At 30.5% G+C, this 24,377-nt stretch overlaps 2 protein-coding genes across 4 annotated transcripts in view; one reads left to right on the top strand and one right to left on the bottom strand.

Moving 5' to 3' along the window:
* LOC105319498 (malignant fibrous histiocytoma-amplified sequence 1 homolog) overlaps positions 1 to 24,377 on the bottom strand; it is a 110,306-nt gene that overhangs the window by 55,855 nt on the left and 30,074 nt on the right. The gene's annotated exons all lie outside the window — the stretch shown is intronic.
* LOC117689964 (uncharacterized) lies at positions 1,098 to 23,987 on the top strand. Of its 3 annotated transcripts, none has more exons than XM_066067953.1 (6): positions 1,098 to 1,367; positions 1,463 to 1,512; positions 1,609 to 1,734; positions 3,471 to 3,585; positions 3,691 to 3,734; positions 3,819 to 4,517. In XM_066067953.1, exons 1-6 carry the CDS (start codon positions 1,228 to 1,230, stop codon positions 4,307 to 4,309), a joined length of 966 nt encoding a protein of 321 aa, XP_065924025.1. In that variant the 5' UTR covers positions 1,098 to 1,227; the 3' UTR covers positions 4,310 to 4,517. The 3 variants fall into 3 exon arrangements, with proteins under 3 accessions (XP_065924025.1, XP_065924024.1, XP_065924023.1); XM_066067952.1 differs by lacking the exons at positions 1,098 to 1,367; positions 1,463 to 1,512; positions 1,609 to 1,734; ... (1 more) ...; positions 3,691 to 3,734; positions 3,819 to 4,517 and adding exons at positions 15,995 to 16,087; positions 20,591 to 20,640; positions 20,735 to 20,860; ... (1 more) ...; positions 22,777 to 22,820; positions 22,909 to 23,987; XM_066067951.1 differs by lacking the exons at positions 1,098 to 1,367; positions 1,463 to 1,512; positions 1,609 to 1,734; ... (1 more) ...; positions 3,691 to 3,734; positions 3,819 to 4,517 and adding exons at positions 19,784 to 20,495; positions 20,591 to 20,640; positions 20,735 to 20,860; ... (1 more) ...; positions 22,777 to 22,820; positions 22,909 to 23,986.

Genomic DNA, 24,377 nt, shown 5'->3' with positions numbered 1-24,377 from the left:
GTTGTTAAGAATGTTGGCCGGGAACTGGAGGGGTAAATTGTAAGGAGTACTGTCCTTCTAATTTGTACGGCAGATTGTGCTCAAAGAAATGTGACTGTAAACCATGTGATAAGGTCACAGGATGCTCAAAAACAAGTAAGTACATATACGACACAACTACAGAAATGCAAACATCATGAAGAGCTACGTACAGTTTCAGTCATAGTTTGCCTTTTTAAAAGTAATTTATGCAGATTCACAAAAAATCAAAATGTTACATTAATTGAAACAAGAATGCATAATATTAAAAATCAATATTAAATAGTTACCTGATAAGACTATCAAAAGGGTAATTGTGACGTCATAAATAGTGTTATCTCATATAATTTATATAACTTAGCAAAAGACCCCAATTCTACAGTAGTTTTAATAGACAAAATATGTCCGCAGTTATCGTGAAGTTCACAAAATAAATATATTTAACATTTTACCTCTAAAACCTACCAGGAATAAAGATGTGTTTTCACTATTTATCTGATGGGTTGTTTCTTTTTCAGAATCTACAGAGAGAACAGTGTACATAATGCATTTTATGTGAAGTAAAAATAATACTTCTCTTTTTTTTAGCCAGATGAAATATTGGTTGATATTAAGATATTTAAAAAGGAGAGCTTAGTTTAAAAATAAGTCAAGCATGTCCTAATGTACTCTTTCATCAACTGAAATGTTCATTCAAATGATGAAGATTTTATTTTATTTAAAATTTGCTTGGTTTTTAATTATTTTGATAATCGTTTTGGAAAAAAATAATTTCCAACGCATTTTCATTCGCTTATGATTCCAACCTTGTCAGTTTGATTGCTTTCCTCACCATCATCGGTATATTGAAGTAAATGTACGTGATGAGTATGATGGTGTTTTTAACAATAATAATGTGTGTTATTGACTTATGCATAGAGATATTAGATATGTGTCTGTATATATTCTTTTTAAGATACGGGGTTTTTTTAAATTTAAAGATATAAACAGTATTTCTTTAGACCTTAATTAAGTTACATTGATGCATAAAACGAATACTTTAAAAAAATACAATGTATTATAGATAAATAAACACTTATGCTTACAAGGTTCATGTTTGTATAATTCAAGTTTAAATAATGATTTGTTGCCGAGTAATTGAATTTGTCAATAGTTATAAAATATTTCCGTCTTTATATCAATATGAATAAACATAAACATTCGGCATAAATGAAAATGCTTTCCGGCATGAAACATCTCTCTTTTCTCCAGATTTTCAATTATCACATGTGGATATATTATTCATTCATCACATATATGTATAGTATTCATATATCCACATCGACTGGAGTATGTTCAAATGTAAGCAGGTAAGTAATTGTGATGCTATTTGGAAAGATTTTACGTTGTTTTACACTTTTATTACACAAGGAAGGCAATTTTAAAGTCAATATTTTATTTTAAGCCCCTTGAAATGCTGTCTAAACTATCGTGTCGTTGGAAACTCCTGTGTAGGTAATTCGTCTTTGTTTATTTATTATTAGATACATGCATTTCTTATTTCTTCTCCTAAAAACAAATATAAAATGTTTTGCATTGGTCGTTGTCAAGAATGTTGGCCGGGAACTCGAGGGGAAAATTGTAAGCACCACTGTCCTCCTAGTTTCTACGGCAGATTATGCTTAGAGAAATGTGACTGTAAATCATGTGATAAAGTCACAGGATGCTCAAATACAAGTAAGTACATATACGACACAACTACAGAAATGCAAACATAATGAAATGCTTACGGTTTCAGTCATATTTTGCCTTTTAAAGGTAATTTTTACTGATTCACAAAAAATCAAAATGTAACATTTATTTAAACAAGAATACCATAATATTAAAAATCTATAGTAACCTGATGAGACTATTAAAAGGGTAACTGTGACGTCATAAATAGAGCGTTTTCATAAAACTTAGCAAAATACTACATTTCTTCAGTAGTTTTAATTGAAAAATATGTCCGCAGCTATCGTTCACAATGAAGTCTACATAATACATTTATCGTATGATATCACATGAGACATATAAATTTTATTGTGGTCGACGACGGCAAACACATTCTCCTCTTTGATCACCTTGTTCTACATTTTAGAAATATGACATAATCTTGATGTCATTGTCCTCTTTTGAAAACGAAAATACAAGTGTACAATTTAGTGCACACAAGTGTTCAAGATATAGCACATAATAATGTGTATTTTCATGAGATTAAAATAGATTTTTAAATTTAGTACAAATGTTTTCAAAACTGTATCATCTTCCTTATCTGAGTTAAATCTGGGGCCACCAAATGATTAATAATTGTTTAATAATTCAATTTAATTAAGCCCAAAACTGTCTATTTTGTCAGATAATAAACAGTGCAAGGTACGTTTGCGTTAACAAATAGGCGTTATAAGATTAAAAGAAACTAATTTGGGCTTAATTCTTATATTGTGGCATACTTGTACATAAAATAAGCTTATACAAATATGAATACGCTACACATTCGTCATTCCTGTGCAAACAACTGCATGTTTCTAAAGGCTATTACTATTAGTGCAAAAATTATGAATGCTCGACGGGAATTAATAAATTTTTTGTTTATTAATTTATCTAATTGATCGATTTCATAATTATGATAGGAAGAAAATATTCCGCGAAATTGACAAAACCGGTATTTTCACGTAGTTTCTTTTCTCTTCTTAAATCTTTTGAGTATTAAGTTTACCCCAATTACCGAAGCTGTCCAATAAGTCAGTTAATGTCCAGTTTTTAAAGGCAGGAATTTGCCCGGGGTGCAAGGCAGTAAAAAAATTACTTAATTCGGTTTATCATATAGTAGTGTCACAAAGATGCTTTAATTTTCGCGGCAGTACGGCACAACATGGAGAAAACTTCTGAAATGTTTTTTGAAAGATATTCATTGGCATTTTTTTCCAAACGAAACGGTAGGGTAAATAATTTACAACTTACATCAGGGAATATGAATCTGTTGATGATATTTCAAGGTTATATGTGGAATATTATTTATTTTTCTTTCCAAAAAAATATGAAGAAGCATCGATTTAAAAACAACGCACGTTTTCTTACACAGTGTTATTTGAGTCAGAATCAAAATGAAGAGGGTAATTTTTAAATATGTCTTTAATTATGCCTAAATTAGAGAGAGTTGAATAAAAGGTCAATTTTAAAAACTTAATTCCTTGGGTACGTGTGGGGTTTTTTCAATTACGCTAGAAAGAAATTCCTTAGAATTAATCAAATTAAGATTAGATCTATCGCGTCCCGTATATCAAATGTTGTTGTTACAAAACAAATACAGGGGCTTGAAAAATCTTATTTTGTTATTTTTAGAAGAGTTTAAAAAAGATAACCGATGTTTAACAAAAAAAAGTTACATGCATATGATTTTAAAATCTGATAGATAAGACTAGTAGATTTTATAGATTCGAAGGAAGACGAAAGCCCGACGAATTCTGCATTATGGCTTACATTGTCCGTTTTGGCATCTTGTATCGTAACCTGTTTCATTTTTTGTCTAAGAATCTTCTGTATACTAAGGTAAACGTAAATATATTTTCCTAATTTTATTTTATTTGAAAATGAATAATGATTTATATTTCTACTTTGAAAATATTAAATTGGTTTATGAATTTTGTTTTGCAGACAACGGATGCTGACTGTGAAACCTTCTGATCTGGATGAATATGGTAGCAAAACATTTCTAATAATCACGTCAAAAGAATTATTGTATTTAAGATGAGAATAATTATCAGCTATTCTGTGTTTAACAGGTTCCAAAAATGAAATGGCTCCATTAGAAAATAGTAAATATAGTATATCGAAAGCGCCGAGGACAATTGATTTATCTCAAACAGATGACACAGAGACAAGCTACGACAAATGTCACACTAGAGTTTCAAATAACATGACAGAAACATCCTCAAGAAATGCTTATGGATGTGACGACTCTATGGATGGAGCTTACAACATTCTAAAGCTTACAGTGTCGGATACAAATGACCACATGCAAATCCCGAATAACAGTTCAACTCCTTTGGAAATACAAAAACATACAAACGTACATGAGGATACATCTCAGATGGCGTCCTCAATTTCAAACATTGTTAAAACAAAGAACCATGAATCAAAACCTTCAATCCATCGCGAGAAAAGGAAACACCAGAAGGAATTATTACGGGCACTGGATGAATTCAAAAAGGGAAGCACTAGAGCTAGGAAAAAACTTAGGTATAGCTTTACAAAATCAACAGAACTGTTCTGATATATACTTCACGTGTTATTTCCTTATTGTGAATTGATATTGATATCAATTTTTCTGTGAAATGACATATGGTATATGCACAACAATTAATAATTATTTACTGTTTATGAGAACATCATGTGTTTTTAAGGATGTCCTATTATGCTATTCATAGACATTATATCAGATTGGTACGTGTATGTGCATAAAGTTAATGAATGTGTGAAAAAAATGTTTTTTAAAAAATGATTGACTCGTGATTCATTTGTACATGTATTTTGATCAAAGATAAAATTGGTGAAAACATGGTTAGTTAATGTAAATTTGTATAATAGTACCTATTTTTTTATCGAAAAAAACGCATCTTTTAACACTGTACTTCATCTAAATATTACCATTTTCAAAAATATGATAGCAATTGTTTATACTTTGTAAAGACATCGTTTACTGTATTGAAAGACATTTAGTTACGTTTCACAAACTAAGATTTGTTTGTGCTTTTGTTGATTATCATTAAAAATAGTTTATCATAAAAGAAAAAGTTTAAGGAACAACGTTTTTATTTTCAAATTTTATCAGTGTAATGATGTATACATAACTGATACAATAAAACAATATATGTACGTTTATAGATTAGAGCTACTAAGAATGAGCCATCACCATCCTTACAACATTTAAAGAATCAATGAATACATAAATAGCTATATGATGATAGAAAAATGAAGTCTGATAGCGAACTTTTAACAGCTGGTGCAATACAAACAACTCCTTTGTAACAAATGATACTAAAATCTAACAAATAACATATCAGATTTCCAAACATGAATAAGTGGAAACAAAACATAAACATTATTGTGTTGTTAAAACTTACAATGCACCATATTTTTAAAAATTCTGTGCAAAATCATACAAAGCAATGACTCTCCTTAATTTCATATCTAAACAAATCATAAATTCTACAGAGTGAAAACTTCCTCACTTATCCATAGTTATTATAATAGATTGACATAACAAGCCTCTCAAAACTCTTTGAATGTCATACTTTGATAAAAGTACTTTAAGTGATTGTAGTTATCGTATTGTCCGCTGTCGATTTCAATCAACAACTTCGTCGCTTTCACTCTGGTCACGTGTTTCCGTTGCTGACATTTGCTCGTCATCATTGACAGGAAAATTAAAGAGAAAAAGTGCGCGGATATTCTCCATATTTTCCTGTATCGCATCATCTGCCTCAATAGTTAAAGATTCTTCTCCGGACCCTACATTTATGGTCGGGATCGGCAGAAGACTAGACATATCAGGTGTCCGAATCACCCCTACGTTTCGTTGCGTCGGTCTCGTCCATAGTTTGGTTTATCTAATTCTTCTTCGTTAAACATCTGCTGAAGACTCATTCCTTTTGTCATGGCTTCTTTTCTTCGTGCTCGAATTTCTCCTAACCTAAGTGGACATTTTCGGTGAAGTGAACACCTACTAAATCGCGACTACGATTTGTCAGTATGGAGCGCATTTCTGACTAAAAGTGTACAGTGTCATGTTTTAATTTTTGGATTAACGAGGTGGAAGTACACAATTTTAATCATGACAATAGTTTTACGATATATTTGGCGATAACATCCTTACATCCACCCTGCGATCGTTGTTCTGACCGGAAAATATAAATTCTGGTTTTACTATCGGCATATGTATATGTAATGGGTCATTTAGATTTTATGACAGCTTCATATATATATATATATATATATATATATATATATATATATATATATATATATATATATATATATATATATATATATATATATATATATATATATATATATATATATATATATATATATATATATGTACATATATTAGTACTTTAACTATTTTGCACATATATAGACTGTTTCATTCATGATATAATTATTGCTTTTTTCAATTGACAAGTCCTGATGTTATTTCCACAAAGAAGACAGCCTGGATCAAGGATGTTGCCAAACACTGTTCAGAGTTTTATAGGCTTTCAGTTTTGCATTTGACCTTTCAACAATTGATCTGTGCGATGATATGATTCTGTTGTATTTTCGTCTTAAAATGGGATAACGGTTTTTTATCGGCAAGTAAAATGCGCTCCTCTGTTGGAACTCGTGAGGGAAAACCACTTGGCGTACAACAGCTTTATAACCAAAACAGTTTGGAGTTAGTTCCGATGAAGAAAGCAGTTAGCTTCGCTACATATTACAATATACATGCAGCTTTCGATAGAATAAAATGTAAAATCTTTTTGTCTTGTAGTTTTTTGTCCTAATTAAATAGACTTTTGGTGTATTTTTGTGAACTTGGACATTAAATACCACTTCATTTGCCATATTTGAAAAATGCAGCAGTTAAAAAAAAATCATTTATACGAAATACAGAATTTTAGTGCTTTGAGGGGTCCATATATTTTATCGATAGTAGCCATCCGTAGTAAATGATCACCCAACCGAAAATGTCCAGTAGCACGTCATCTTAAAATAAAGGCAATACAGAATTAGTTTCTGATACAATAATGTTTTAAACTTATACCAGGTATTACGATAGGACAAAATGTATCCCTCATATATTAAACAAAACATATAAACCCTTCAACACATCCATTAATTATAATTCATTCGGTTTTTTTAATATGAGAAATGATATCATTGGATATGTTTTACTAAAGACAAAACAATAATAGTTACGCTATCAAATCCAAAAATACAACATTCACATTTTGTAATTACAACATTTATAACAAAATGACGATTATCATTTTACAAGATATAATTTTTTTTTTTTACAAAATATTAGGTCTACTTATACAAATAAAAGCTGCAAAAATAATTTGCAAATATCTATGTAAATTAATTTCACAATTAAACGTGGTGTGCTACAATAAAAACAAATTAAATAGAAAAAACCTTGAATATAAATCTAATACATGGTTACATTACTGAGTATGTCAACAATGCAGATAATTTTTAACACAACTAGATGTATCCAAAGCGTCAGACACAATAGAATACAGCATATATTTCAAAAAATACTGTAGGTAAGCGCCATTTTTGTCCCATTTCAGTTCCCTTGATTTGTTTGTAAAAAATCTCCATTTAAATGAAATGTGTTGTTTTTCCAAAAAAAAAAACTTTACTGAATCTAAAATGAAGTCTGATGAAAAGTCTGTCGGAATCTGCTCTGGGTGTTTTTCTATCCAAAATTTTATAGCTTGTAATCCAAAATAATGTGTAATATTTGTATATAAACTAGAAACATCAAATATCAATAGAATAGATTTTGTATCCGTTGATTTAGGAATTTTGTTGAGGAAATCCATGCTATCCCGAATGTAACTAGGGTCTTTTTCACATTTATTCTTAAGTAAAATGTCCACAAAGTTGCTCAGTCTATGTATTGGGCATGCTGGACCCGCAACAATTGGTCGAAGTTACAGATCCAAGGGTTCAGTAGTAGTAATAGATGCTTGATACTGATCTTTAATAGCGGTTTTAATATGATTACATTTATGTATTTTAAGAGTTCCATAAAATTTGCTAGTTTTCATTTCAAAATTTTGTAAGATAATCCAGTTCCTTGTCTTTCAATATATGTTCGTATTTTTTTCATAGGCGTTTTAAATCTCTCATGATATTCTTGTCGGGGTTTTCTGGTAAATTAACATAAAAGTTATCGTCACTTAGATGTTTAAGAACAAGGGTTTTATAAAAAGTTTTGTCCATACACACAATTGCTCATCCTTTATCAGCTTCCTTGAGAATGATTTCATCTTCGATTTGTAAGTTTTGCATAGCTTTCTTCTGTTTGCCGCTTAAATTATGTTTTACAGGTTTTCTGTTTTTCAGCGAAGATTTTGTAGTTTTCAGACTATCAATGTAAAATCCGGAAAGCGCTAGTAAATAGAAATTTTGGAACTGTGCATTTATGAAGCACAGAATAGAATTAACAACACTAAGCATCTTTAAAGTGTCGGATCTAATATATAGATACTAAGCCAGTTAACTGAATATATAAAGCACTAAAAATGGCTAACGACATGAACAATGGATATTGTCAAATTTTCGGGACAACCAGTCCCTTCTTCAGGACAAAAGAAATAAATTACATGGGAAAAACAAAGAAAACAAAATCTAGAGCTACTACTTAAACTTCTATAGAAACTATGAACAGAACAACTACATTATAAATAGTTTTAGTTCACATTCTTAAAGGAGGATTTTGACAATGCGTCCAATCGCTCTCAACTTATCAATCGACACACACCTTTTGGATCTCCATGAGCATGTATCCAAATAGCAACCATTAAAACTTTTTACCTTTCTTTGGGCATAAATCAAACTGAAGATGTCTTCTTTAACATATCAATAGATTATAGAAACGATTGAAACAACTTGACGTCTACAATGTTTATTACTTACTACTATATATATTCAATAAAAACTACATATAAAAATACACATAAAAATACATATATTTTTTTTACTCTTGTGGATCCGGTAAGTCTGGTATTATCTTGGATGGATCGCTGCATCATGATGATTTTATACAAATTATCTCTAAGTAAAATGCATTGGAAATCGGGTTTTCAAAAAATGTTTTATTGTATTTATAAACATTTACTTCTTTTCAGACCTAATTGTAGCTACATTAATGCATTATAACGGATTATTTTTCTAATTTTTTGTTAAAAAATATATCATATATGAAAACACTTATGCAAACTAGGTTCAAGTTAAAAAGCTCAAGTATATATCATTATAATAATAATTTGCCCTATAATTGACTTTGTCAACAATTATAGAGTGTTTCCGTCTTAATATTTACGTGAATAAACTGAAACATTCGGCATAAATAAATGGATTTTCTGTTTTACAAGATGTCTGTGATATTCAAATATTACTTCATTACATTTGTAAATACAGATCATGCATGCTGATCATGCTGATTGGAGTATGTTCTAATGTGTCAGATGGGTATGTAAACTGTATGTAACTGTTAATTAATACATTTTCCATAGATTGTGTATTTCATAACAAAAGTGACAACATTAACGTCATGTTTTTCGACAGTGTTTTAAGATAGTGTTGGGAACTCTTGTGTAGATAATCTGTTTTTGTTATTTTTTGTCATCACTTTTTTTTTAATTTATACCCGAAAAACGAAATATTAAATGTTTTGCATTATTAATTGGCAAGAATGTTGGCCGGGAACTCATTGGATAGATGGTATGGACAACTGTCTTCCTAATTTTTACGGCAGATTATGCTAAGAGAAATGTGGCTGTGAACCATGTAATAGAGTCATAGGATGCTCAATTACAACTGGTAAGTGTTTCTACAATACACCTACGCCAAAAAAACCAAAAATATATAATGATTCAAAATCCGAGAACTGCCAATCTGTCAGATTTTGGATGGTTCATTGAGCCTTTGCGTTAACATATATGTATTGTTAGTTCAACAAAAACGTTTTAATTTAACATTACAATAAATGTACACTGTGACATGAAACAAGCGTACGAAAAAATGGTCACTACATATTTTTGTTATTCATGTAAAAAAAAAAAGGTGGCGGGTAGGATGCAGTTGAAATAGAGAATGCGTGACTGGAATTTATTATTTGTTTTGTACAAATGTATCTGATTACTTCAATTCATAATGATGATATATTGAAAATAGTCAGCGAAATTGGAGATCACTTCTGTTGCGATTCGGAGTAATTGTGTTTTTATCAACAATCTGCAGCTGTTAATTAAATTTCAGTTTAAAACCATTTAGTAAGTACAAACGTATTTGACAGCTACTGGTAACGTAATACCTGTGCTGCAGGGCCGCTTTTACAATTTCAAACATTGTTAGTATAGTGGACCATGTATTAAATTACATATAACTAATTGCGAGGAAAGGAAACCACAGAAAATTATTGCGAACGCCGGGTGTTTTCATAAATTGATATTCCAGAGACGGAGAAAACCGTAAATATAGCTTACAAAGACAGTTGTTATGACACATGTATATCCTTTACATACATGTATGACTCAGGGATGTGATTTTTAGCGGATCTACTTATTATAGCAGATTTGAAAATCAAAATGTTCAATTAAGAGACCAGTACAGGCCAACTTTTGAATAATGTCCTCTTTTTCTTGTTATTTTCAAACCTTATGCTTTTTCTTGTTGTATAATTATTTCTTTTTTGATTATATTACACTGACAAGACTTATCCTTTCAATTTGCATATGTTATAATGATGAACTGAAAATGATTCTGATAGGAAACACCGGGTTCCTTTTAGGCGTGTCATCTGATTTTCTGTAGTTGTAGTAGTAAATTCTTGATGCATATATATGTTCCTGAAATGTAATCAATGTGTGTAAAAAGGTTAATTTTTACTTGTTTACCAAGTTTCTTAAATCATCGAGAATATATACTGAATATATATTATAAAAATGAAATCATCTCATCGCTTTTTTCGTATAATAAAGGTATCACGTACCAATTTATAACATATTATTATTACCATTTTCAAATATCAAATATTAATGTATACATCTCGTAGAAATGCACTCTTAGTCTTGTATATTTTTTTGTTTTTAAAACTTTTGGATTTTCGATTTCTTTTGTAGAAATCTTATGGTTTTGTTTTTCGGGAGATGAGTATTTATTTAGTGTTTATGAATACAAAAGACGTGTGTATTTTTTACAACATTTTCTTTTCAAATATATTAGTAAACATACGTGTATATATATACACAATAATATTTATATTGCTACAAAAAGCTATATAAATTTTAATAGAGTTCCCAATAAGTTGCGATTTCCTAAAATAACAACAATTGAAATGAACTAAGTAAAAGAAATCAACCTTTAATATAAATCTAATACGTATGCACAGATAACGTTCAACACGACGAGATGTATGCAAAGTGTCAGATTCAATAGAGTACAATATAAATGGACAAATCAAGTTAACCACAGAGAAATGCCGTTCAACGCCACTCAATGAGATGCGTAGATTGGTTTTATTACTTTATCCTTAAAGTGGCATATCCATGTAACGAATAAATAAAACTGATTCATCTCATACCAATGAATATTTTAAACTTGAGGACAGCTAATCATAAAAATAATTATATATGAATAATATAAATTGGTCAACACGTACACAAGTTTTTTATTGTTTTGATTAACCAAATATGTATACATACTTATATACAACATTTGCTTTTGATCTTATTGATAAACTGAATTGGTCGTGAGAGATGTTGATTTAGTTAACAGCGAAAACCTAAGATCACTTATTATGAAAGGACCATTATTTAGGGAACCTAGATCCTTCAAACGGCGTCGTAATTTTATACATATCATGAATTCTGTTGAAGATTACGCCAAGCGATGGGCAAAATCTAAAAAAGAAGACCTTAATACCTTCTCAGATTAGGTTAAAGCATCAGATGTATATTAAAATCTCGTATTAAACGACTAAGAGGTCAAATGAAAACCATCTTTCCTTTTGTTTTCAATAAAGTATAAGTGAGAAAAGAACTAGATAGATTGCACGATCAGTATTACTGGTGCCTGCCGATGAGGCAAGTAACAACATTGTCTTTGTTTTAAAGCACATTATATTAATTGCATTTTCAAAGAACTAGGTTTCGATTCTATACATGGCAATCCTTCTTACACCCACAGCAGTCTTTCCAAGCAGAAAATACTTCAAAATCATAAATCGGTTATGGATATCTTTAATTTCCCCGATAGACAAAATGATTTTGATCTACCTTATTTGCACTGCCACTGGATTCCAAAGCTTCACAAAAGTCCTTACAAACAGAGATATATAGCAGGTTCCAGTAAATGTTCTACCAAACCTTTCTCTTTACTCCTTACTAAAATTCTTTGAGTAGTGAAGAAGAATCTTTAAAGTTACTGTATTACAATACTGTGAAATCATTAGATTTCGTGGTGGCTTATTTTTCGTGGAATTCGTGGGTACCTCTCATCCACGAAATAACATCCTTCACGAAATGCTGAATTAGGGTAATAAAGTCATATTCCCTTTTGTAGATATATATGAATACACGAAATTACGTCCCCACGAACCTGTAAAATTTAAGTCATCCACGAAAATTGGCCCCCACGAAATTTAATGATTCCACAGTATACTCCAGAGGTGGTGTGAATTAATTTTGAATACTAAAAAACTCTCAAGAATTATTAGAAACATTGATGTCACAAAATCTTACCACAATCAATTGCATCAAAACGTACTGTTTTTAACGTTTTATGCAACCATTCCCAATGACAAATTAAAATCTAGGCTTTTTGATATCAACGACAGCTGTTTCTTCAATAAAAATGAAAGTCGTAAAAATGCTTACCTTGTCGTTGGAAAGCTAAAAAAACATATTATATATCTAAAAACCATTCTGATTGCACACACAAGTACTCTGAAATTGACATTAAAGAGATTCTTGAGTTTCTGACAGACAACATCTATGTAGTTTTTGGAAATCAAGTCTTCCAACGGTCTGTTGAAATTCCCACGGGTACCAATTGTGCCCGATTGTTAGCAGACTTATTTTTGTATTCTTATGAAGCATAATTTATTAAAAAACTTAAAGGTGAAAAAGATAAATCACTCGCTGTGGCCTTTAACTCAACATTCAGGTATATCGACGACGCATTATCAAATAACAATTGTTATTTCCATACTTATTTCGACTCGATATATCCCAGTGAACTTGAAATGAACGATATTACAGAGTTTGCGTCATCTGTTTCATATTTGGATATTTTACTGGAAATGGACATTGATGGTAACCTTACGACAAAACTTTATGATAAACGCGATGTCTTCAATTTTTCTATAGTCAACTTTCCTTACTTATGTAGCAGTATACTTTCATCACCTGCATATGGTGTCTTTGTATTTCAGTTAATTCGATACGCAAGAGCATGCTCTTAGTATGAACAGTTTCTAAGGCGAGGCATACTCATTGTTAGACCATAATTTATCACCTAATCGTCTACGGCCTTTTACTTTTTTTCCCGATTACGAATAAGAGCACACGGCGGGTGTGACCAGTCAGAAGAGGATGCACACTCCGCCTAGGCACCTGATCCTACCTCTATCTTTTTCTAGGTCCGTGTTGCTCTGCTTTGAATTTTTATTTCGTTGGATTTTTAATAAGGTTGACGGTTTGTTATTGTTATTTTTTCATCAACACATATTTGTGTTACTCAAATGTTTCCTCGCCGCATCTATAATTATCTTTCCTACATCCACGGATATGGTTCAAGCATGTTTGAATACGTCGAATAGTGAGTATTTGTACCATACAGCTACAAATATAGATTTATTTGTCAGGTCATTCTGAAAGTCTTACGATGTATTTATCAATGTTTGAAGGAAAAGAGTATCATTGTGCGGGTATATTTTAATTTTATTTTTATATAGTAAATCTTTTTTGATAAATGTTTTCTATTTTTCTTTACATGCATTTGATCACTTATTCTATGTTTTATCGCATTTTACTCGTTAAACAAAGAATGGTGACAGAATTGTATTTTGTTAACAACTATTTTGTTTCAAAAGCGAAAACAGACTATGAATATTGAGTAGATACAACCATATTTGCTGACTATAACGACATCTGGCTAGTGTCCAAATAGTCAGTAAATAGGTATTTCATAACACCAAAGAAAACTATTAGTCGCTGTTGAAGAGTTTCTTGCTTGTTCACTTGCAAGTTACCGAAATGTCGGGCTTTGAATAAGACGACTTTTCTGGAATAAAAGTGAACAATGTGTCAATGGTGTTGAAATTTTGTTGGTACATTTTACCTCTAAAAACTACCAGGATGAAAGATGTGTTTTCACTATTTATATGATGGGGTGTGATTTTCGGAATCAACTTAATGAACAGTGTACATCATGCATTTTGTCTGAAGTAAAATAAATCCTCTCATCTTTTCTTAAGCAAGATAAAATATTGGTTGATATAAAAAGATTAAAAATCTGAGTTTGAAAACCAATTCAACTCAATATTTTAGGTTTAGCATGGCCTCTTTCATCAATTGACATGCAAAATGATGTTTATTAAAATAATGAAGATTTTATTTCATTTGAAATTATTTTCTTGGTTTTTAGTTATTTTGAAAATCGTTTTGAAGAAAGTAAGTCCCATCGCGTTTTCAGACGCCTAGGATTCAAACCTTGTCAGACGGTTTTATAGCCCCCTTCATCATCATCGGTATATTGAAGTGAATGTATACTAGTATGAATATAATGATGTTTTTAACGATAATGTGTTATTGACTTGTGCATTATACGAAGTTAGATATGTTTCTGTTTGTATACTTTTTATATGTTTTTTTTTTAAATATTTAATTATATAAACACAATATATAAACAATGTTTCTTTTAAGACCTTAGTGTAGTTACATTGGGGCATAAAAACGGATACTTTAAAAACGATTTAAGGTATATGTGGCGTATTTTTTTCAAATGCTAAGAAATATTTAATTTATTTATTTATTTGAATATGTTATATTAAGATAGATCTTCACATTACATTACGCAGTTTATATCAGTCGGGTTAAAAAGATATAGAAATTAATAAATAATTTTTAGAATTATTGTGGAGTCCACAATAAATAAAGCATTTGCATAAACCCCGCTTTAAAACGGTCACGTGATACCACGCTCTGTCTATCACAACAACAATAGCGACGACGAGAAAGATAGGTATACCGTTAAGTTTGACAGATTTGGCAAAAAATAGACAGACTGACAACGATATAAACAAAGGAAAGATTGTCATCGGAGACCATGTAGATTGATGGAATAGGAATTAGAGCCGAATTAAACTAAAGTTTTTATCATGTTGTAGGGGTTTTGCTAGTCAGGTTCGTATGTCCTCCATGTGTTCCATGTCTTTATTTTATAATTTATAAACCAGAAGTGGATTTTCGTTTAGAGGAATATTTGAATAAAGAATAAATAAACACTCTCAGTACATACATGTACATCCCTAGGGAAAGGGGGTATTCACTCATTTGACCGTGTCGTTGATGCTAAAATCGTGTTTTATCTTTATAACACATAATTAGAAATTCATATCGTTCTACATTATTGAATAACGGAATAATAATGCTTCGGGTAGCATCTGAAATAAGAATTATCTAATTTAACACAAAAAATAGAAAAATGTAATTCTAATTTGTGAACAAACTGTTCCTCCATCGTGTTTTCTATACTATGTTTTCCCGCACTCATGCGCAGTGGCGTTACAAATGACGGATCACATTGATATTCATCAGACGTGTAGCAAAGTTCAGAGATAAATAACTAAAAAAAAGAAAATGTTTTACGGGCCTACAGCTTGTGAAACGTCTAATTATAAGAAGCATGATGTATATTTTTACTCAACCTAATGTCAAAAATATTACTCCAAATACGCCACATATAACTTAAAATGCATTATAGATAAATAAACACTTGTGCTAATAAGGTTCATGTTTGTGTAACTCAAGTTTATATAATCATTTGTTGCCAAATAATTGAATTTGTCAATAGGTTTGAAAAATTTCCGTCTTTATATTAATCTGAATTAACAGAAACATTCGGCATCAATGAGTATGTTTTCAGGCATGAAACATGTCCGTTTTCTTCAAAATTTCAATTATCACATGTGGGTATATTATTCTTATATCACATATGTGTATATAATTCATACGTCCACATCAATGTCCGGAGTATGTTCAAATGCAGGCAGGTGAGTTGATTGTGATTGTAATTGGAAAGATTTTACAATGTTTTATACTTTCACAACACAAATAAGGCAATTTAACATCAATATTTCATTATAAGCTCCTTGGAATGCTGTCCAAACTATCGTGTCGCTGGAAACTCCTGTTTAGGTAATTCGATTTTGTACATTTGTTATCAGATACATGTATTTCTTATTGAGACTCCAAAAAACAAAAATAAAATGTTTTGCGTCTATCTTTGTCAAGAATGTTTGCCGGGAATTCATGGCGTAGATTGTAAGGACTACTGCCCGCCTAAATTCTACGGCATATTATGCTCCATGAAATGTGATTGTGAACCATGTGATAAAGTCACAGGATGCTTAAATGCCATGGGTAGGTACTTGGACAATACAGCTACAGAATTTCAAACTTAAAGAACTACGTTAATTATCAGTCTTATTTTGCCCTTTTTAAAAGCAATTTTAAAGATATCGCAAAACGTTTAAATGTAGCATTTATTTAAAACAATACATGAAAGATAAAAATCTATAAATAGTCACTGATGAAAGTTTCAAAAGGGTAATTTTGACATCATAAAAAGTGCATTTCTACATATGTTTCCTAAAACTGAACAGAACACCAATTCTACAATAGTTTTTAATGTGAAAATGTGTACGCAGCTATCATTCACAATCAAGTTCACATTATAACTTTATCGTGTGATTCTGTATGTGTGTCACATGAAATATATCAATTTTATTGTGGGCGACGACTGAGAACACATTTTCTTCTTTAACTTTGAGAAAATGGACCATTATTCATCATCTTGGACAACATTTTAGAAATTCGTGTTATTTATCCTCTTTTAAAAATAAAATAAAGCACAACTTGGTTCACACAATGTTTCAAAATGGTATAATGTGTATTTTCATGAGATTAAAATAGATTTTTAAATTTAGAGTAAATGTTGACAGAAATTGTACCTTCTTCCTTATCTGATTGAAATCCGAGGTCACCAAATGAAAGTTGCTTGATACTTTAATTTAATTAAGCACAACACTGTCCATTTTGTCAGAGAATGAACAGTGCAAGGTACGTTTACGTTCACGAAAAGCCATGATAAGATAGACAACACATTTTGGACCTATTTCTGATATTGTGGCCTATATGAAATCAACATACGCAAATATGAATACGCTACATATTCGTCATTCCTGTGCAAACAACGGCGTGTTTCTAAAGTATACAATACTTAATGCAAAAATTATAAATGCTTGATTGGAACTAATGATTTGTTGTCTATAAATTTATCTTATTGTTCGATTTCATAATAATAATAATAGGAAGAAAATAATCAGCGAAATTGATCAAACCGGTATTTATGAAGTTTTTTTTTCTCTTCTGTAGTGTTTTTGTGTATTCAATTTGTACTAACCCCAATTATCTGCAGATGTACAATAAGTCCGTAAATCGTCCAGTTTTAACAGGTAGGAATTTGTTGGACAGCTTAAGGCAACATTGCTTGGGGCGCAAGACAGTGAGAAATTTACTTATCTGAGTTTATCTAAATATAACTTCAGAAAGATATTTTGATTTTCGTGGCAATACGGCACAACATGGAGAACACTTCTGAAATGATTTTTACTAGATATTCATTGGCGCATTCTTCAAATGAAACGGTAGGGAAAATAATTTAAAACTTACATCAGGTAGTATGAATATGTTGATGAGATGTCAAGGTTAGTGGTGGAAGATGGGCTATGTATACACTATTTGATCCATTGATTATTAAAATGACTTACTTCATCAACTGACAATGATGATTATATTGATTAGTAGATTGATTGATTATGGATTGATTGGTTTTATAATCCTGTTGATAATGCCATTGATTTATATTGATTGATCAAACATTTGATTGATTGATTGATTGATTGATTGATTGATTGATTACTTATGGATTGATTGATTGAACAATCCTATTGCTGATGTGATTGATTTATATTTATTGATTGAACAATTGATTGTTCATGTGATGATTGATTGATTGATTGATTGTACAGACTTATACTTGCTTACCAATTGGGTGGCAGGTCGGTAGTTAAAATGCATGTTCAATTTAGATAAATAAGCCATGACCAAATACGCCAGTTGGTGTTTAACTGTTGTCATTTATAAATATTTATTTGTCAGTTCATTCTGAAAGTTTTATGATGTTTTTATATGTGTTTTGAAGGAAAAGAATATCATTGTGCGTGTATATGATAATTTTATTTCTATTTATTTAATCTTTTCTGATAAATATTTTCTTTTGAGGTCTTTTATTTCTATGCACAAATCATATCACTCATGATAAGTTTTTTGGAGTTGATTTTAATCAACTGTCCTATGCACTTACTATGCACAAACCGAATGTGAAACAGTGTTTGGACCTAAGCACAAATCAATGCCGCTGACAACACTTAGTTCTTCAAAATGATCGACCAATCCGATGCAATGTATTCTGAAGCATTGTTTTTCAAGACAACGTATTTATTAATATCTTGAAAATTGTAAGATTTTAAATAGTACAAACAATTTAGACATTTTTTGAAGTCGTGTGTATTTCTACGCTAGAGTTCAATGAAGTCTCGTTCAACCAGACGCTCGGCTGTTTCCGTTAATATCCGACAAAACATAGAATCTCTCTTGCTTGTCGGAGATAAACGGAGACAGCCGAGCGTTTGATTGAACGTAACTTGCCTGGGCCCATACAATTTCTCAGAAATATTTCGATTTCTGATACTACTTGCCACGCAAAATCATATATCGTTTATTTTAAAATAAATGATAATCGATAAAATCAACTCCCGTCATTGCTTCAGTACTTTGATTACTCGCATTTTACTCGCTGAACAAAGAATAGTGCCATAATTGTATTTAGTTAACAACAATTTTTCTTCAAAAGTGAAAACATACTATGAATATTGAATAGATATAATTACATTTACTGATACCTTGAAAATGTCCAAATAGTCAGTAAATACGTATTTCATAACACCGAAGAGAACTATCTGGCGATGATGCAGATTTTCTTGCTCATACAATTGCATGTTCGAGTTATCGGGCTTTGAATTGGACAACTCTTAAAATATTTCTGATATGAAGTGCGACGGAAATCGAATGCTGTCGGTTGACAGTTTCGCTGGTTTTCCACAATAAGAAAACAGCACGCAAAATAGTTCTCAATACACGTAAATGTTGTCTTGATAAGGTAGCTAGGAAAGGGGACGTAATTTTATCTAGAAAAATCACAGAGGTACAATAATTCTTTTTTTTTAAAAAGTGTGGCGAAAGATATAAAGTTTAAATTAATTTTTAGAAACAATATTTTGTATAAATCATTATGGATAAATAAAAGATGTATACTGCCCATGAATAGATTGTTACCGCATACCGTGGGTTTACTTTTCTGGAATAAAAGTGAACAATGTGTTTATGCTATTGAAATTTTGTTGGTATATTTTACCTCTAAAAACTACCATGAAAGATGTGTTTTCACTATTTATCTAATGGGATGTGATTTTCAGTATCCATAGAATGAACAGTATACACCATGCATTTTGTCTGAAGTAAAATAAATCCTGTACTCTTTTCTTAACCAAGATAAAACATATGTTGATATAAAAAAAAAAATTAAAATGGAGGCCTGAGTTTAAGAACAATTCAACTCATTATACTAAGTTTAGCATGCCCTTATGTACTCTTTCATCAATTCACATGCAATATAAAATTCATTTCAATCATTAACATTGTATTTCATTGGAAATTATTTGCTTGGTTTTTTAATTATTTTGATAATCGTTTTTGAAGAAAGTAAGTTCCAACGCGTTTTCAGTCGCTTACGATTCCAACCTTGTCAGATGGTTTTATTGCTTCCTTCACCATCATCAGCATATTTAGGTAAATGTACGTTTTAAATATAATGGAGGTTTTAACGATAATGTGTTATTGACTCATGCATAAAGATATCAGATAGGTTTCTGTAAATATGCTGTTTTATACGGGTTTTTTTATATTTAATGATATAAACAATATTTCTTTTAAAACCTTAGTGTAGTTACACTGTGGCATAATACGGATACTTTAAAAAATATTAAATGCATTATAGATAAATAAACACTTATGCTAACAAGGTTCATGTTTCAAGTTTATATAATCATTTGTTGCCAAGTAATTGAATTTGTCAATAGGTTTGAAATATATCCGTCTTTATATAAATATTAATAAACAGGAACTTTCAGCATAAATGAGTATGTTTTCAGGCATGAAACATGTTTGTTTTCTTCACATTTTCAATTATCACATGTGTGTACTTTATTCTTACATCACATGTGTGTATATAATTCATACATCTACATCGATGTCTGGAGTATGTTCAAGTGCAGGCAGGTGAGTTGAGTGTGTTATAATTGGAAAGATTTTACAGTGTTTTATACTTTCACAACACAAAAAGGACTACTATAACGTCAATATTTCATGATAAGCCCCTTGGAATGCTGTCCAAACTATCGTGTCGTTGGAAACTCCTGTTTAGGTAATTTTTTTGTACATTTGTTATCAGATACATGTATTTCTTACTGAGACTTTAAAAAACAAATATTAAATGCTTTGCGTCTATCATTGTCAAGAATGTTGGCCAGGAACTCATGGCGTAAATTGTAAGGACTACTGCCCACCTAACTTCTACGGCAGATTATGCTCAATGACATGTGAGTGTGAACCATGTGATAATGTCACAGGATGCTCAAATACAAGTACGTATATATACAACACAGCTACAGCAATTGCAAACATAAAGAGCTGCGTACAGTTTTATTCATATTTTGCCCTGTGTAAAGGTTATTTTTACAGATATCCCAAAAAATTAAAATGTAACATTAATTTAAACAAGAATATATTGAAAATATATCAATAGGTACCTGATGAGACTATCGATAGGGTAATGGTGACGTCATAAATAGAAGGTTATTTTTTATAGAATTAGCAAAAGACACCAATTCTTCAGTAGTTTTTAATAGAAAAATATGCCCACAGCTATTGTTCACAATGACGATCACATAATTAATTCATTGTGTGATATCACATGAAGTATAAAAATTTTATTGTGGGCGGCTACTGCAAAAACATTCTTCTCTTTAATCACCTTGGTTTACATTTTAAAAATATGATATAATCTTAAAGTCATTATCCTCTTTTGAAAACATAATATATTTGTACAACTTGGTGCACACAAGTGTTCAAGATGATATCATTATATGTATTTTCATGATAATAAAATAAATTTTTAAATTTAGTGCATATGTTTTCAAAAACTGTACCATCTTCCTAATTTGATTAAAATCTTGGGCAACCAAATCATAAATAATTGTTTAATAATTCAATTTAATTAAGCTAAAAACTGCTCCTTTTGTCAGATATTGAACAGTGCAAGATACGTTTGCGTTAACGAATAGGCATAATATAGATAAATGAATAAATATGATACGCTTAACATTCGTCATTCCTATGCATGTTTCTAAAAGATACAATTGTAAATAGAGGAATTATAAATGCTCGATTGGAGTATAGATTCCTTGTCTATAAATGTATCTAACTGTTGAAATTCATAGGAATGATAGGTAGTAAATAATCCGCGAAATTGACGAAACCGGTATTTATTTGTTTTTTTGTTGTTTTTCTCTTCTGTAGTGTTTCTGTGTATTGTATTAACCCCAATTATCTGCAGCTGTCCAATAAGTCAGTTAATGTACAGTTTTAACAAGTAAAACTTTATTGGACAACAGCATTGCCTGGTACGCAAGACAGCTAGAAATTTACTTAATTCGGTTAATAAAATAGCAGCGTCACTAAGATGCTTTAATTTTCGTAGCAGTACGGCACAACATGAAGAAAACTCCTGAAATGAGTTTAACAAGATATAAACTGGCATTTGTTTTTCAAATGAAACTGTAGGGAATATTATTTACAACTTATATCAGAAAATATGAATCTGTTGATAAAATGTCAAGGTTATTGGTAAAATATTATTTATTTTTCTTTCCAACATAAAATTATAAAGACGCATCGATTTTAAAAAAACCCGCATGTTTTCTTACACAGTGTTATTTGAGATAGAATCAAAATGAAGAGGGTAATTTTAAAATTTGTCTTTAAATATGTCTAAATTGCAGAGAGTTGAATTAAAGGTCAATTTTTAAAACTTCATTTCTTGGATACTTGAGTGTGGGGTTTTTTTAAATAACGCTAGAAAGAAATTTCTTAGAATTCTTCAAATTATGATTAGATCTATCGCTTCCCGTATATCAAATGTTGTTGTTACATAACAAATACGGGGCTTGAAAGATCTTAATTTGTTATTTTTAGAAGAGTTTAAAAAAGATAACCGATGTTTAACAAAAAAATAAGTTACATGCATATGATTTTAAAATCTGATAGATAACACTAGTTCGAAGCCTAGTCCAGAGAAAGACGAGAGTCCGACGAATTCTGCATTATGGCCTACATTGTCCGTTTTGACATCTTGTATCGTAACCTGTTTCATTTTTTGTCTAAGAATCTTCTGTATACTAAGGTAAATACATTTTCCTAATTTTGTTTAATTTGAAAATGAATAATGATTGACATTTCTATTTAAAAATTTTTAAATTTGTTCATGAATTTCTGTTTGCAGACAACGGATGCTTACTAAAATACCTTCTGATCTGGATGAATATGGTAGCAAAACATTTCTAATAATCACTTCAAAAGAATTATTGTATTTAAGAATGTTGAGAATAATTATCAGCTATTCTGTGTTTAACAGGTTCCAAAAATGAAATGGCTCCTTTAGAAAATAGTAGATATAGTATATCGAAAACGCCGAGGACAATTGATTTATCTCAAACAAATGACACAGAGACAAGCTACGACAAATGTCACACTACAGTTCCAGACAACATGACAGAAACAACCTCAAGAAATGCTTATGGATGTGACGACTCTATGGATGGAGCTTACAACATTCTAAAACTTACAGTGTCGGATAAAAATGACCATATGCAAATCCCGAATAACAGTTCAACTCCTTTGGAAATACAAAACATGACAAACGTAAAAGAGGATACATCGCAGGTGGCTTCCTCAGTTTCAAACATTGTTAAAACAGAGAAGCATGAATCAAAACCTTCAATCCATCGAGAGAAAAGGAAACATCAGAAGGAATTATTGCGGGCACTGGATGAATTTAAAAAGGGAAGCACTAGAGATAGGAAAAAACTTAGGTATAGCTTTACAAAATCAACAGAACTGTACTGATATATACTTCACGTGATATTTCCTTATTGTGAATTGATATTGATATCAATTTTTCTGTGAAATGACATATGTTATATGCATAACAATTAATAATTATTTACTGTTTATGAGAACATCATGTGTTTTTAAGGATGTCCTATTATGCTATTCATAGACATTTTATCAGATTGGTACGTGTATGTGCATAAAGTTAATGAATGTGTGAAGAAAATGTTAGATTGACTCGTGATTCATTTGTACATGTATTTTTCTCAAAGATCATATCAGTGAAAAACATGGTTAATTAATGTAAATTTGTATAATAGTACCTATTTTTTTATCGGAAAAAAATGCATCTCTTAACACTGTACTTCATCTAAATATCACAATTTTCAAAAATATGATAACAATTGTTTATACTTTTTAAAGACACCGTTTATTGTATTGAACGACATTTTGTTACGTTTAACAAACTAAGATTTGTTTGTGCTTTTGTTGATGATCATCAAAAATAGTTTATCATAAAAGAACAAGTTTATTTTGATATATGGAACAACGTTTTTATTTTCAAATTTTATCAATGTAACGATGTATACATAACTGATACAATGGAACAATATATGAACGTATATAGATTTGAGCTACTAAGAATGAGCCATCACCACCCTTACAACATTTAAAGAATCTATGAATAAATAAATAACTATATGATGATAGGAAAATGAAGTCTGATAGCGAAAATTTTAACAGCTGGTGCAATACAAACAATTCCTTTGTAACATATAATACTAAAATCTAACACATAACATAATTATCTGATTTCCAAACATGAATTAATGGAAACAAAACAGAAACATTATTGCGTTGTTAAAACTTACAATGCACCATATTTTTTTAATTGTAAAACTCTGTGCAAAATCATACAAAGCAATGACTCTCCTTAAGTTCATATCTAAACAAATCATAAATTCTACAGAGTGAAAACTTCCTCACTTATCC

The sequence above is a fragment of the Magallana gigas genome, chromosome 8 (assembly GCF_963853765.1).
Source record: "Magallana gigas chromosome 8, xbMagGiga1.1, whole genome shotgun sequence".
NCBI lineage: Eukaryota > Metazoa > Mollusca > Bivalvia > Ostreida > Ostreidae > Magallana > Magallana gigas.
The sequence above is the reverse complement of the archived record's forward strand: the minus strand, read 5'-3'. Positions and strand labels throughout refer to the sequence as shown.

Excerpts from the sequence above, each read along its gene's own strand:
- LOC117689964 (XM_066067951.1), top strand. The coding sequence starts at position 20,353 with ATGAGTATGTTTTCAGGCATGAAACATGTTTGTTTTCTTCACATTTTC. Across the intron at positions 20,496-20,590 it reads GTATGTTCAAGTGCAGGCAG|CCCCTTGGAATGCTGTCCAA; the intron begins GTGAGTTGAGTG and ends TTTCATGATAAG. Across the intron at positions 22,821-22,908 it reads TTCTGATCTGGATGAATATG|GTTCCAAAAATGAAATGGCT; the intron begins GTAGCAAAACAT and ends TGTGTTTAACAG.